General features: G+C 47.4%; 1 protein-coding gene across 2 annotated transcripts in view; it reads left to right on the top strand.

Moving 5' to 3' along the window:
* The window catches only part of Il17rd (interleukin 17 receptor D), a 63738-nt gene that overhangs the window by 25057 nt on the left and 23454 nt on the right, over positions 1-15227 (top strand). For both annotated transcript variants that reach the window (XM_006981473.3, XM_016000045.3), the window contains exon 2: positions 14867-14924. In XM_006981473.3, the coding sequence (XP_006981535.1) occupies positions 14867-14924 (58 nt within the window). The remainder of the gene's footprint in view (positions 1-14866; positions 14925-15227) is intronic.

Below are 15227 nucleotides of genomic sequence, written 5' to 3' on the forward strand. Positions count from 1 at the left end.
ATCCACATTTGATTTTGAGTTACTTTTTGGGTAGATGCCATGTTCAGAGACCTTTCGTTGCCTCCACATTTTCTCAACCTCAGGGTTAAGTTTAAGGGGCAGTGCATGGTGATGCATGCCTTTAAATTAATCAATTCCAGTGCTCCAGAGGCAGAGGCAGGCAGAGCTCTACAAGTTCCAGGCCAGCCTGGGCTACATTGTGAAACCCTGTTACAAAACAAAAAACAAAACAAAACAAAACAAAACACAGTTTAAGAAGCTGGGAGATAAAAAAAAAAAAAACTTTTATATGATTTATCAGCATAATTATTTGATCAGCTTTTACATAATCACAAAGGTAGTTAAAACACCCATCTTGACATTATTTTACCTATAACTGATTTAGTATCCTTTATTTTAATTCGGTTTTGTTCTCTGGGTGCTTTATGGGTAGTCCCAGCAACCCCAATTCCTTTGTTGTTTTTTAGATATCCTATTTTTTTGTTTGTTTGTTTTTTGTTTTTTGTTTTAGAGACAGGGTTTCTCTGGGTAGTTTTGGTGCCTGTCCTGGATCTCGCTCTGTAGACCAGGTTGGCCTTGAACTCACAGAGATCCACCTGGCTCTGCCTCCTGAGTGCTGGGACTAAAGGTGTGCGCCACTGCCGCTGCCTGGCTAGACATCCTATTTTGTGTGCCTCTTATGTATTGTCCTATCTATTCGTAAGGTCTTGTGTCGTGACTTCCTGCCTTCTAATACCACATTTAAATTATACTAAGTATATTATTTTAGTATTTTTGTTCCTACATTTTTTTCATTCTGTAGTTGCTTTATTTTTATGAAAAATTTCCAGTAACTTCCTTTTTAAAAAGACCCATGGAGAAGCCTCAGTTTAAGGTAAAGTATCTGCTGTGCAAGCTTGAGGATGTGATGAGTTCACATCATCCGCAGAGAAAAGCTGGCTGGGTCCTAAGTGTCTGTATCCTTGTGTATGGGGCATCAATTCCCCAGAGCTCACTAGCCAGCCATGACTAATGAGTGAGTGCTGGGTTCAATGAGAGACCCTGCCTCAAAAGATAAGGTGGAGAGTAATAAACGAAGATTCATGATGTCCACCTCTCACCTTCACACACGTGTGCACACACATACACCATGCATTATAGAAAGTATAACATCATACAAGTAGTCTTCGCTTTGTTTCCAAAAATGAATTGTAAAGTCCTGGAGGCAGGCATTGTATTTATACTTATTTTCACTTGGAATGACTTTCTCCTGCAAAAGCATACTTCAGGCTCTTGAGACACCTGGCTGATGGATGGTGGGGCTTTTGCTGTGAGTGAGTGAATGAGCAGGAGAGATGCTCTGGTTGAGCTGGCTTGATGGGGCTTGATCGTGTTTACACTGGGTAAGTGTTGAAGGCACAGACAGATCATTCTTTCCTTCCGTGCCCAGGCTCCATGTCTTGACTCCAATCACAGAAGGGACTCGTTTTCTGTCCCCAGCTTATTCTGTAGAGTCAAGCCACCTTGCTAGTTTTCCCTCAGCTGCCCTGACCCTCTGGGAAGAGTGGAAGTGTTTCCGTTTCCACCAGCCATAATGTGATTACTGTGAAGGCAGGAGGATGTTGTCGGTCTGCTTCCTGGATTTAACAGTTTCCCTTTTAATTTTACACAGTTCTCATACTCACATGAGACCAGTCACCTAATCACAAAATCCTTTACATTTATGTCATTTAAAAGAAACATATAGGATAAATTATAGTAATTTGGTTACCCTTCAGAGCAGCACTCAGGAAGGACACCCATATTAAAAGACAGCCTGCCAGGTATCAACAGTTCGTGTGTCACACAGCACCGGTGATTTGTGTCTCTGCTCTCCGTGGATAGTGTTCTGTAGAGCAGGGAAGGGCTTGGCTTTACCACTTCTTAATAACGATGCCTTCCTTTCATAGAGAGTATTGATGAATATTTAGAGCTGACTGGGCCTTAAAAGGCATTGGCCCAGTGGTCCTAAGTCTCACTTTTTAGGTTCTTTTTGTTACTTCTCTACTGTTAAGTATTGAGTAACCTAGGCCAGAGGAGAAACAGCAGAGAGGAGACTGTCCGTCCCAGCCTCCTGCTCCCAAGGCCCTGGGTCTGCCATGCCTCTGGGGATTTTCCCTTCAGCCTTTGTGAGAAGCAGGGCTGCTCCTCTGACGGAGGCCTCCCTTGGATCCAGCTCCCCATTCTTGTTTGGAAATGACTTTAGCTGGAACCTTTGACTTTAAAACATTTCAAAGAAAATTTCATCCTTTGACAAGCTCTTACTTCACACTAACTTTGTGACCCCCACCCCCTCCCCCATTCCCCCCCAAAAAAGTTAACAGGCTTCTAATTTGTTTCTGCTGTGTGCTTGATTTTTGTAACATTTTCTGTGGGAAGTCTGTATTAAGGAGACGGATTCATGGATAAACAAGAAAGGTAGGTAGGTGTGTGTGTCTCATCTGCCTGCCTCTGCCCTGTAGAAGAGTGGACACGTAGCATCAATGTGGGACCACTCCATCGGGGGAAGAATATGCTTCTGCTTGCAGTTCCTTCTGTGGTTTCTGACTCAGAAATTTGCTTTCCTGTAGACCTCTTCGTAGCACTCTGCTCTGGCTGCCCTGGAGAGAGGAATCCCAGGGGAAGCTTGATGCTTGGGAATGGCATTGCTTCTCTCATTCCTGGGAACATTTCTCTAAATGTCAAAGCATCCAGGATGTCAATACTTCATTTTCATAATTTTTTTTTTAAAGTCTTCTCAGAAGGACTGATTGGCTGTTAGGGGAATTAAAACAGAGCTGGTTGCTTGACAAACACAATTATTTCCTGGCCTAACTATCTAGCCTACAATGATTTAGTTAGTTGATGTGTCGTTTTGTGTGTGTGGTTGCATGGGTGTGATTTAATGGAAATTCCATGTGGTATCACTGGGAACTTAGGATGAAAAATTTCTAGATTTACTGCTTGTAGTTTTAAGGGCAGACTGCTGGCTTCCATCCAAGAGCTAAGGAGACTTAAAGTGGAGGGGAGGGCTCGTTAGTGGTTGAGTTATCCTTCCGATTACCGACTATTTTAATCAGTTGACAACAATTAAAAATCAGAACTGGTAGAGCCGGGCGGTGGTGGCGCACGCCTTTAATCCCAGCACTCGGGAGGCAGAGCCAGGCGGATCTCTGTGAGTTCGAGGCCAGCCTGGACTACCAAGTGAGTCCCAGGAGAGGCGCAAAGCTACACAGAGAAACCCTGTCTTAAAAAACCAAAAAAAAAAAAAAATCAGAACTGGTGATAAATTCATTTACCCTTTGAAATTTGTAACACCAATTGAAATAAAGTCCGGAGGGACTTGGCATCGTGTGGTGGTGGTGTCCTTTGCCATGTGCCAGAACCTTAGTTTTACCCCTCGATTGTATCATGCCACTGCTGGCGTATGGAGTCAGTATGAAGTTTGTACAGAATGAAGGTTTGGAGCTTCTGGTTATCCCTCACAGTGGCACTTAGGCAAATCTTTAAAAAGATATCCAAAACCTAGCTCAGTCTATAGGTCCGCTGCAAAAACCATGCTGTGTAAAGGCAGTCCAGTAGGACTGATAAAATCAGCTCTTTTCTCCATTTCTGGATACTATGCACATTTTCTTCCAAGTCCAGGATTAAAAAATTAGAACAGGAAGAGGAATTAGCTACATTGTGGTTGATTTTTTTTAAACTAGATTTCAGTGAAACTGAGCAGACTCCGACACGGCTTGGCACCTCTGATTGAAAAGCCACACAGAGGTCCCTCTCACAGGAGCTTACTCCATGAAACAACAGAAATAGTTCTTGCCTTTGATAATGTTACTTTGTATACATCGAAATTCCGGGCATCTTGGGCAAAGCGTTCAATTATTGAGTTGAAATAAACTTATAAAGGTTTAACAACTGCCCTAATCAGGAGTCCTTACTTACAAGATTTTATACCTCCAGTGACCTGCCCTTCCACTCGAATCCTCTTGCTGTTAGTAAAATCACGGTTTCAATCAGTCGACGTGGTTGTTGTTAAGCTATTAGGAGGAACTGGAATCTCTAGAAGTCAGATGTGGGCCTGGGTGCACAAATTCCCAAAGACATCCATTCCCCCAAGTAAAAAGCTGAAACTCTGTTAGGAGGGCAGAGAGGATTTTGATGATGGAAAGATAGTAGGATTATAACCATTTAGCGTGTCCCGCTCCATTTTGAGATCAGGCCGGTGTTTTTCCTCTGAGCCTGGAGAAATTATACAGACTTTCTGAGACCTTGCATCAGTCTCCAGCGCATGTGGATGAATTATTCCTGTGCTCTTTTTAACCGGGCTCTGGGTTGCTGACCACGGTCCCCTTTGCTCAGCCCTTGTAACCTGTGGGAACTAGGCAAGCGCATGTTTCCAGCGGAGAGGCTTTAAGAAACTGAGATTTGAAGGCCCCTTGGAGGCTGCTGGCTTTACTCTCTTAGCCTTGAGACTTCCTCCTTCTCTCCAGTAAGGCTGACTCCCGCAGCTGGAGAGAAACTGCCATGAATTGCCCAGAATGGCTGGAGCGGAGGCTGAGGGGAGGGCTCTGGGAGGAGAGCCTTGTTCACATGCTTGTTAACATTTGAGGGTCTTTGACAAAGGAAGTCTAATGCCTTGCCCAGGTCAGCCGGCATTTGCCCCCGCCCCCCCAGGCCCTGTTGTACACAGGAAGTCAGACGCTAATGATGTTAGGGAAGGGACAAAGGCGCCCAGCCGGGGAAAGGCCTAATTGCTGTGTCCGGCTCCCAGGCGGCCAACCTCCAGCTGGAGGGGGCTGGGCAGGATGCTCTAAGTGTTAACACCTGGAGCCTGAGATGCTGACTTCCTGGTTTTTTGGGGGGTGGGCAGGGGTATGTGGGCTGACTCCTGCACTCACAGACACAGATTCTCAGGGGCACATTTTAGGAAGTGGTATCTAAGAGATTAGATGCACATGGTTCCATCTGGAGGCCAGGTTTTTAGTGTCACCCACAAGCACGAGGTGGTGAACCAGGAGGCCGAGACCATCCAGACTGAATTTTGCTTTGCTTTTGAACTGGCTGATCTCTCCCCACTTCAGCAACAAAGGCCAGATCTTGCAGAGGCAGACTCATATTGGATGGATCACTTTAGTTTAGGTGGGAAATTATAGTTAGAGTTGGGAGGCGGGGAGGCGGGGGAGAGAAGCTCATATGGTAAGAGATGATGTCTTGAGCCAGCTGGGATCCCAGGAAGGTGGGCTTTTGGAGGATGAGGAATGAAGGGACCATTGCCAGCATCCAATTTCGATTTCACCATCTGTAGCTGTGGGTGCATGTGGGATTTAGGAAACACTCCTGGAGGGAGCAGTTGGAAGTTTGCATTCCTGGAGTGGACACACCCAGGTGAATGCCTAGTTTCAAGTAGGTTCTCTGGATTCTTTGTATCTAACCATGGCTTTGGATCTGGGGCTCCTGGGAGGCTTAAGGTAGTGCTTGGAACCACTGACACAGTTAAGTATTTCTGTGGGAGACTGGAATGTTACTGGCTTCTCCAAAGGTGTTCTAGAAACGAGTCCTCTTAACTACACCAGAGTCCCTAATAATCAAAAGTGTCACCCTGCAGGGATATGATTAGGGCTGCCATCTAGAGTCCAAATCTGGGTCTTCCTGGGCCCAGTGGCAGGCAATCTGAACACAGGTTGAGTCATTTAGACGTTTGTAGATTGGGAATAAGAGAGCTTGTCTCTTTCCTAAATAAACAGATTTTTGAAAAGGAGTGTAATGTTAGCTTGTTGCTCTGCACTCATATTTTAAGGATTTTTTCAGTCCAGGACCATCATGTAGACAGACTTAATCATCTTGCAAAAAGGCCGTCAGTCACCTTGCTTTCTAACGTAACCTATAATGTTTCAATTAGCACCAGCATCTAAGAGGGCAGGCAGCTTTTCCACCCTTTCCAAATTTGAGAAACCTACTTTGGAGGAAACAGGTGTGGGGGACATGCTAGGGACCTGCGTAGAAGGAGGAGGCCAAGTTCCCATGGCAACATCACAGTCTCCCATTTCTCAGGCATTTGTGCCGTAAAAGCAGAATTCCAGATGTGACACAGCATTGGAGACCCCTCCTGCCTTCAGAAACAGTGTTTGAAGTGGGTACAGCTAGGCACACTGCTCCCTGTGTGGTCCCAAGGCTTTTTTTAGTAGCTAGGTTTTGAGCTGAACATTTCCTCTCAGCTTGAGCATAACAATCATGTTTATAGCTTTTAAGTTCTCCACCATTGTCTAATCACTGTTTTGCCTTCTCAGAAGAGACTTTCTTGAGCTTCCAGAGAGAAGTCTTTGTTCTTCCACAGTTAAGTGAGAGTGAGCTCTGAGCTGATTTGCTGGGTGGGTATTTCAGTGGCTGGTCGCTGGCTTCTCTCTTGCTTCTCTCTGTACCCGGTGTTTACAGAAGCCGGTTAATCTTTTGTCTGTATCTGTATGCTTTCCTGCCTTCTCGCTTGAAGATGTCAGCTGTCTAACATGACGTTCTCATTTCAGTGGGGGGAATGGTGGAAAGCAGGGGATAGGTCCGGCCCTCAGTCCCAGAGGATGTTTTATTAGCCTGCCTTTGACATTGTTCAGAACTGGAAAAAAGCAGCAATCTGTGTGTTCGTATCAGCCACAGAACACACAGCTCAAATCCTTAGCGAAGTTACTGGAGAAAGAACCTCCAAGGGCTTTGTGGAAACCCAGTAGGCAGTGGAGCACTGTTCTGGTTTAAAAAAACATGAATCTTTTTAGTTATGTGTATGTCTCTGTTTGTTTATGCACACATGTACAGGTGCCCGCAGAGGCCAGAAGAGGGCACTGAATCCCCCGGAGCAAAGGCTCTTAATCACTGAGTCATCTTTCCAGCTTCTTGTTTTTTTTATTTATTCTCTCTCTCTTTTTTTTTTTTTTTTCTGAGACAGGCTCTTTCTTTGTAGCTCTGACTGGCTTGGAACTCACTCTATATCCCAGGCTGGCCTTGACCGAGTGGCAATCCTCCTCAGTCTCCCAAGAACCGAGATGATAGGCGGGAACCATCATGCTGGTCTCCGTGTGTCCTCTGTGTATCTGTGTGCTCATGCACACATGGATGTGTTGATAGCGCTGGACTTTAACTGTATAAGTTCAGCATCAGAGCAATAAGAAAATCATGAAGTGAGTAAGGAGTTGTAAAACATAAGTCCCACAGAGGCTGCCATTACTTAGGTGCTACCCAAGGATCAGCTGGTGTGAATGTCCTGCTGTGGGTGGGTTGTCCTCAGTGAATGGGCTCCTGGGAGGGTGGGTGCAGGTGGGGATAGTGAGGTGAGATCTGAATGGAAATGAGAGACTTCAGTTTGATAAGACGGACAAATGGTAATCGACTTGTGTTGGTTCCATGCTAGAGCTCAGAAATAATTGTCCCTTCGGCTTTCCGCTGGGGAGCGTGAAATTGGGAACATGTGTGTCCTGATCCGCAGCACGTCGGGGATGAATCCTGATTACGGCTGTGGTCTGGTGTGCAGACCACGCTGTGGACTAGTGATTTCCGACCTCCCCAAGCCGATCTCTTTAATTAACTTAAGATCTCCGGGTCTTTGGGGGCTGATGGAGTAATAGCTTAGAGCTGTGTGTACCTTCTCTCTCCAAGCCAGACTGCTGGCATCGTTCCTTTGTTTCTGAAACTGGTTGGATCTATGGAGGGTGAGAGACTAGCTCCTAGGAATGTGGAGAGAATGCATCTTGAGCAGATCCAGGCGTGGGCTGGCTTTCTGATTCATTTTCCTTGTGTGTCGGACTCACTAGCATTCTCCTTAGCTTACATCACCTGGGCCTTCTCTGCCTTTGCTAACTTTCTTTCTTTCTTTTTTTTGAGTTAAAGGTTTGCATTGAAGTGAGTGGGATCTGGCTTTGCTTATAAAGCCATTTGAACTAGTGCAGTCACATGACCGTGGGTCCCAGGCCCCATCTGTTGGTGGTGTCCATTTGTCCGTTTCTGGCCTCACAGTTCCCTGAGAACTTTCGCTCTCATTATCACTCTGGAAACCCAAGATGGAGATGATGCCGTGGGCAGTGAAGAGCAGGAGTTGGCCTTCGTTCCCAGGAGTTGCTAGGTGTGCCTATTTTTTTTTTTTTTTTTTTCCTTTTCTGGGTTCCAACTGGCCCAGAACAGGATTGCAGAGGTGGCAGGCAGGTCAGGGCAAGGCAGCAGAAGATACTGACCAGTAAATAAAGGAATATATTCTGCTGATACTAATGGTGGGAATGCCATCTCTGAAAATTGCACAGGTTGCCGTGGAAAAAGAGACAGAGGTAACCACCCCCACCCCCCCAAAAAAAAACCCCACAAAAACAAAACCAACAACAAAACCCCATCTCATATTCCTAGGCTTGGCACACAGTCAGCCCTTGGTAGATAGGTGTTCTGCCCAAATAAATAAGTGCATGACTAAGCCAAAAAAAAATGACATACACAAACCTCAGTTGGTGTTCTGTGGTGCTTTATGGGCCATTCCCAGAGCTGGTCAACAGCTTTGTAAACTGTTCTGTAGGAAACAGTCCTGGGCTTTTAGCTACTGCACCATTTTGATATTTAATGAGCTGAGAATTAAAGGTGCTTGTTTGTTGCGTGTTATTCAAGAACCTATAAATGCCAATGCCGGGGCCTCAGGGTGCTACATTCTTAGTTAATTAACCACCCCCACTTTTAATTTGTTCCAAAGGGAACTGAAGCCAGGCCCCTGAAGCTCTGCTGTGAAATTTCCTTTGGTTGGTGCAGGAGAGTATGAGCGGGCGGAAGCAGCAAATGAGTGCTTGATGGGGAAAACATCCTCTGCCCAGGAAGAAGGGGGCAGGGAGGTACTTCTCCAGTGCTCTGGAGGAATAAAATTCAAGATGCAAAAATCCTATATCATGGTCTAGCCATATGTCAAGAAGCGAAGGCCTGAATATAAAATGGTGGCCCTGGGGCAGGATCCCTCCCCAACATGGTGCTGCCATGGCCCATTTCCAGAGGTTGTCACAGAAGTCAAAGCTATCTGGAGACACTGCTGTCCCGGGGCAGCATTCGGGGTCCATCGTTGGTGGTTTAACGGCCATTTAGAGCAGATGTCCTTTAAGGAAGGTTGTGCCGTACGACACCGCCCTTTCCAAAAGAAAGCAGGCCAAATGGTGAGGCCCAGGCAGGGGTGCATTCAAGGGCCTTGTCTAACGTGCCTGAAGCCCTCCTGGGTTTGATTCCCTAGTACTTATAACCTGGGTGTGGTGACACTGGCCTGTCATTCCAGCACTCAGGAGGCAGAGGCAAGAGGATTAGTTCCAAGTCCTCTTGCACTAAAGAAAGTTGGAGGTCTGCCTGGGATAGTGACCTTGTCTCAAAAAAAAAAAAAAAAAGAGCCTGATCCAGGCATGGTGGTGCACACCTTTAATCTCAGCAGAGGCAGCAGGCAGGCAGGTGCTCTGTGTGCCAGCCTGGTTTCTATAGCCAGTTCTAGGCCAGACAAGACAGAAACAAACAAACAAAAATACAAGAATGCTTGCATTCAAGTCTGCTAAGGAACTTTCAGAAAGCTGGTAACTAAGAACATTCAGTGAACAGATCACACAGTGCAGGCCTGGGGTGAAAATGTAGGAGCATCCATCTAAAAGAAGTGAGATAGGTTTTTTGTTTTTGTTTTTAGAAGCCCCCCCTCCCCCCACACACACTTTTCTTTTTAAAAGCACACCCATCGCAGGCCCACATTGTAATCCCAACACTGGGGAGGCAGAGGCAGGGAGGGCAGAGTATAAGAGCAGCCTCTGATTTCCTGTCTCCCTCACCATCTCTTGTCACCTGTCTGCAGCTCAGGTCTCTGCTGTTTATTACGGCAGGCGTTTTCTCAGGAAGCCCTGCGTGGGCTGCTCTGAGTTATGTGTCTGATGCAGCGCTGAACACTGAGTGTGTCTCGTGAGTCCCACACTGGTCCTTTCCAAGGGCTTTTGTTCTTGTGCTCTGAAGCTCAGGGAAGTTCAGAAACCTGCCCAAGGTCACACAGGAAGAGAGGATGGTGACTGGAATATGCTTCTGATAAGCCAAAACTCCAGTCTCTTAACTCCAGATGAGCCCCAGGTAAACCCACAGAAGCCCATCTCAGGACGGCAGGATCCCAGGCCCAGCTCTGAGGGACCAGCGTTTCCTGTCTGCAGCCAGGTGAGGGAGTGACAGTGATTAGTTTTGGGCACAGGAGGTGCGACCAGACTGCATTGGCACATGCTGTGTGTGTGTGTGTGTGTGTGTGTGTGTGTGTGTGTGTGTGTGTGTGTGTGTGTTACATTGTGGTTGAAACATGCATGTGTTCGGTATCAGAACCAGGACAAATGGCTAACTAAGGTGCCTATTTCACATATCAAAGTGGACCTGGCTGCCTGGTCACCCCAGCATCCCCCAGTCACTACCTGTTACAGGGTATGGCTGGCGTGCCCTGACCCCCCTACCCTGAACTCTCCAGCCCAGGGGCTGGGTTACCTTTCCCTCAGCTTCCTTTCCTGTATAGTCCAGCCATTTTGGTTACCTAGCCTTTTCTCCCCTTTGCTCTCCTGGCACTCCCCTGTCCTCACAGGGCCTGGCTCAGGGTCACGTTCACTCTGGACTCTCCCAGATGTCCCCGCCTCTGGCTACGCTCTCCCTCCTCTCTACAATGAACTTTCTCTTCCACCATACCTAGGAGCAGCCATGTCCTACCTTCTTTGTTTCTGGTCTTTTTTTCCCCATTCAGCATGCGTTAGCTTTCGGTTGCTGCTCTGAAGATTACCTTGAACTTCATGGCATGAGATAACTCAGGATTCTTGTCCCATAGTTCTGGAGGTCAGAATTATGAAATGAGTCTCAAGCTACCAAGTCACCATGTTAGCAGCACTGGCTCTTTCCGGATGCTGCAGGGGAGAACCCGTTCCTTGTCTGGCCCACCCTCTAGAGGCTGCACCCATTCTTTGGCTCAGTAGCTCCTTTCTCTTCTGTCTTCAAGTGCGTGAATCATTCTCTAGTCAGCCAGTCTCCCTCTGTCTGTCTTCTCTCTACCATCACATCTCTTTTTCTCTGGCACCAACACAAATTCTAAAAGGTCTTATTAATAAAAACAAACAAACAAACCCAGAGCCTGATACTGGGGCAAATGCTGAAAGATCAGAGAGACAAAGGAACCAGCCACTGCCATGTCTTACCTCTAGGACTCCTCAGCCTTTGGAAAAAGCCTTAGTTCCTGTCTCCTCACGCCTTATATACCTTTCTCCGCCCAGCCTTCTTAGTGCTGGGATTAAAGGTGTGTGTCACCACTGCCTGGCTCTGGTTCTCTCCTAGACGGAGTCAATCTCATGTCGTTCAGGGTGGCTTTGAACTCACAGAGATCTAGATGGATCTCTGCCTCCAGAGTGCTAGGGTTAAAGGTGTGTGCCACCACTGCCTGGCCTCTATGTCTAATCTAGTGGCTGGTTCTGTTCTCTGATCTTCAGGCAGATTGTATTAGGGTACACAATATATCACCACATTCAACCCTTCACAGTCTTTCTTCCAAGACTCTTTTCAGTGACCCACCAAGATAGCTCAGAACACTGCCTGCATTTCAGCATCCTTGAACTCGATTGTATTTACATAGACCCTCCTACTAGATGTAAAGTAAGCCACAGGTTCTAGGGCTTGGATGTGAGCATGTTTAAGAGGCTTTCATTTCCGTCTCCCATGAAATATAATGGAAACAACTGTTTTGTGAGCTAGCCTGGGCACAGTATTTCTAAGGTGGTTGTTGTGGACCCTGGAGCATCTAACAACATTTTGGGGCATGAGTAAGGACAGCCCAGGGGGGGATCTACTACTCACACGCTGAGACACTTACAGGAGCGGTCACTGACTTACAAGAACAAAAGGTCTTTAAAGTATAATCAAGAACTGCTGCCCAGGGAGACAGGTGTCTTGTCTTTCTGAGCTCTGTGGCTAGACTTGGATAGTTCCAGGGTTTAGGAGCTCCAGTTGTCTGTGGAATTGAAATCTCCACTTCACATGTATAACCACAGAAGTGCCACACCAGTGGAGCTGTAGGGACTAAGAGGACCGTGCTGCTTTCCTGTGAGCATACAGGCAGACTGATGTGTCAGGAACATGGGTTAGGGGATCAGACTCGATAAGTCAGACAGCCTTCGGGGATGGGAAGGGATTCATTCGGAATTCTGCAGATACAGGAGTGCCTGAATGGAACTGCAAAGTTATATGGGGCTGAGTTATATGCAGAGTTAAATGTGGGATTTGTTGAGAGAACTAGGCAGTTAAGGGCCACACCAAGAATAGTATAGAGGGGTAGAGAGCCAGTGAAGGACTGGGAGCATGGGGGTGAAGGGAGGTAGACGATGGACGTGTTTGCACCTTGCCTTTATGGTCAGAACCTCTTGAAGTCAAGGCCTTGGTCTGATTTGCCACTAGATAACCCACCTGGAGGGCTTAGGACAAGTTGAAATCATCAGTGGGTCATGGGTGGGCACCTTACTCACCGAAGTCTCAATGTCCTTGAGGCCTGCTCACCCAAGCTTCCTTGGACAGCTCCTCACATATCAAAAGCCTTGCTTGGATAGATTTAGGTTCTTGTGGGCACAGCACAGTGCGCACAACCCAGGGTCTTGGGCTCTTTCTTACCAGGCATTAGCCATCACAAGTGCCGAGAAGTGTTCGCTACAGGCACGTCTCGGGTAGAAATTTAAGGGGAGCAAGCAAGCAGAAGATAAGAGGGAGCAGTGACAGGACAAGCCAGGCGAGTTTCGCAAGTCGTGCAGATTGGCCACCAGACAGAGCCTCTTGACAGACACCTGCTCTTAAATGGAGTGTTTTCCTTGTTGGAAAGTACTTCTGTGTGCATCTGTGGTCTTCTTCAAACCCCCTGCCAGGAGGAAGCTGCCATGCCCATTCTTGAAAACAATCAAAACAAAACCATTCAGCTAGTCGAGGAGACTCGGCCCCAGTGGAGGGGAGTGGTGTCCCCGGGTTGCCCGCTAAGGACACTGATCCTGGCCGCTGCACTGGTGTTCCTCTCCTGATGCCGCTGTGTTCCTCAGCATTATGGCAGTTGGCAGCCTCTCCTCTCCTCGGCCTTGTGGCCATGTTGTACACGCTCTTCCGACCCGTCATTCATCCTTCCTGAGGGGCTGCCTTGCCCGCAGTACCCTGCGCCTCTCTGCTTTACCTTAGCCACTGAGGCTTTGTCCTCTGAACAGGGAGTGCTTGGGGGCCAGGGATTCGCAATTTATCTGTGTCCAGTTACTCTTCCCTGAAAGGATGAGCACCAGGCCGCTTCCTGAAGTGGGTTCGTGATTGTTAAACATACTACGGCACCTAAAATAATGTCTGGCTCATTGTGGAACGTGCGTTTATGTCCCGGGGCTGTGTAAGGGCGGCGGCGGCGGGGGGTGGGGGTAGTTGGCAGTTTTGAACATTCCTAGAGGCTTGTGGGAATTGGATTTGCCCTCTTCCTGGTTGTTGCTTGGGGTCTCTGCCTTCTGGAAGTCAGGCAGCTTTTATCCGTATAGATGGTATGCTAAGGGGTGACAAATGCTGGTTATATTTCACTTTCCAAAGTTTCATACCATGAGAGGAGTTCCGGAGTCTCACAGTATACAAAGAAGAAAGGCTTGGAAAAGGAAGCTGGAGAAGAAGGGGAGCCCTCGTGGCTGCTGAGTACACCTAGTTGATTTAGGTTTTGTGTTATTGCTAGCTTATTGGTTGCTTTGGTGTGTCCATGTGCCTGCCTGCCTCTTTCTGCACAGCTGTGATTTTCTGTGTCTGCCTGAGCTCAGGGATAGGGTTTCAGTGGGCGTGCCTGGCTTTGGGATAAGCAGCGTGAACATGCCTGAAGCATATGGAAGTGATGGGGTTGTGGCCTGAGATCCTGGGCCCCATCAGAAGTGTTCTCCACATTGTGTCTCAGCCTAACAATTGCCCATTAAACACCAGGCTGCTAGCATATGGTTTTCCCCAACATCCTCCTTCTTAAGTGGAAACATTAGCTGTGTGGCTAAAATAGTTTCCCATCATTTAGTACTTCAGAATTAACATTTTTGAGAATTCCCCAATTAATACCTAACGGCACATTTGCAGATTACTAAAGAAATATTTAAACAGAATCAGTAGATCTGGGTTGGCTGAGCTGGAGCAACCCTTTCTTAGGAGGATCTTGGGGTTAGGAAGAGGCAGGGCTAATGGGAGGCTCTGGTGCTCCCTCTGTGACTGCTGTAATTGGAGTGGGAAGTCTGGTGGGGCTGTTACCCTACTATTAAGGCTGCAGATGGCTAATGGCCACATCACCAAGAGTTAAGAGTTCGAAGTTCTAAAGTCTTTTTTTTTTATGACCCACCCCCTGTATTCCCAGCATAGGTACGGAGGCAGTGAAGAATTTTCTCATTAAAAGTAATGGCTTATTCCCACATTCATTTCCAGTCTTGGAATGAGAACTGGTTTCCGTAGACTTGAGGAATTGCCTATCTGTCTTGCCTTACTAGAGCTTTCTAGTGAGGCTGTCTGGTAGGCGAGTTTTATAACCAATCAGAGGATCCAACTGGAAGGGCTCCATCTGGCAGCCCTGGTCTCTATCCTAATTTTACTGCTAATGAATTATTTAACCCCTAGACACAGACCAGTTCTGTTCCTGTTGTCTTAGGGGAAAGAGCTCCCTAGATCCCTAGCGGGTAGGAGGAATCCCTTGGACTGGAGGGTGTTTGGAGTGTGGGGAGTCATGGAACAGCGGAAGGAGTGGGAGCGGACCTATAGGACTGGCGAGACCCCGGGCCTCTGTGATGCTCTGTCCGTTTAGATGCTGGGAGAGTAAACTGGCTTCACTCTGCATCATGTTCTCATTTTCCCGCAGGGAGTGGGGCCGGCCGGCCGAAACAGCGGGCTGCACAACGTCACCTTCAGATATGACAGTAAGTAACCAGCCTGACCACAGAGAAGGCAGGCAGTTTCTTTCAGAAATCCAAAGTCTCGCACTTGTACTTCGTCAGGGACACCTCGGGTCCTGGCGTTGAGGAGTTTTCTGAACCTGTCTGGGTTTGTCAACAGTTAAAGCAGCCCAGGCTCCATTTAGCCACTGAAGTGTTTGGGAGCTTGAACAGGTCTGGTGTCTTCCACGCTTTTCAGAAGGTTCTGGGTGAAGACCTGCCCTCAGGACATAGCCTTGTCTTTAAGAGCAAACACAGATGTCAGTAGGTCCCACCAGGGGATGAAGG

Source organism: Peromyscus maniculatus, chromosome 9 (genome assembly GCF_049852395.1).
Source record: "Peromyscus maniculatus bairdii isolate BWxNUB_F1_BW_parent chromosome 9, HU_Pman_BW_mat_3.1, whole genome shotgun sequence".
Classification (NCBI taxonomy): domain Eukaryota; kingdom Metazoa; phylum Chordata; class Mammalia; order Rodentia; family Cricetidae; genus Peromyscus; species Peromyscus maniculatus.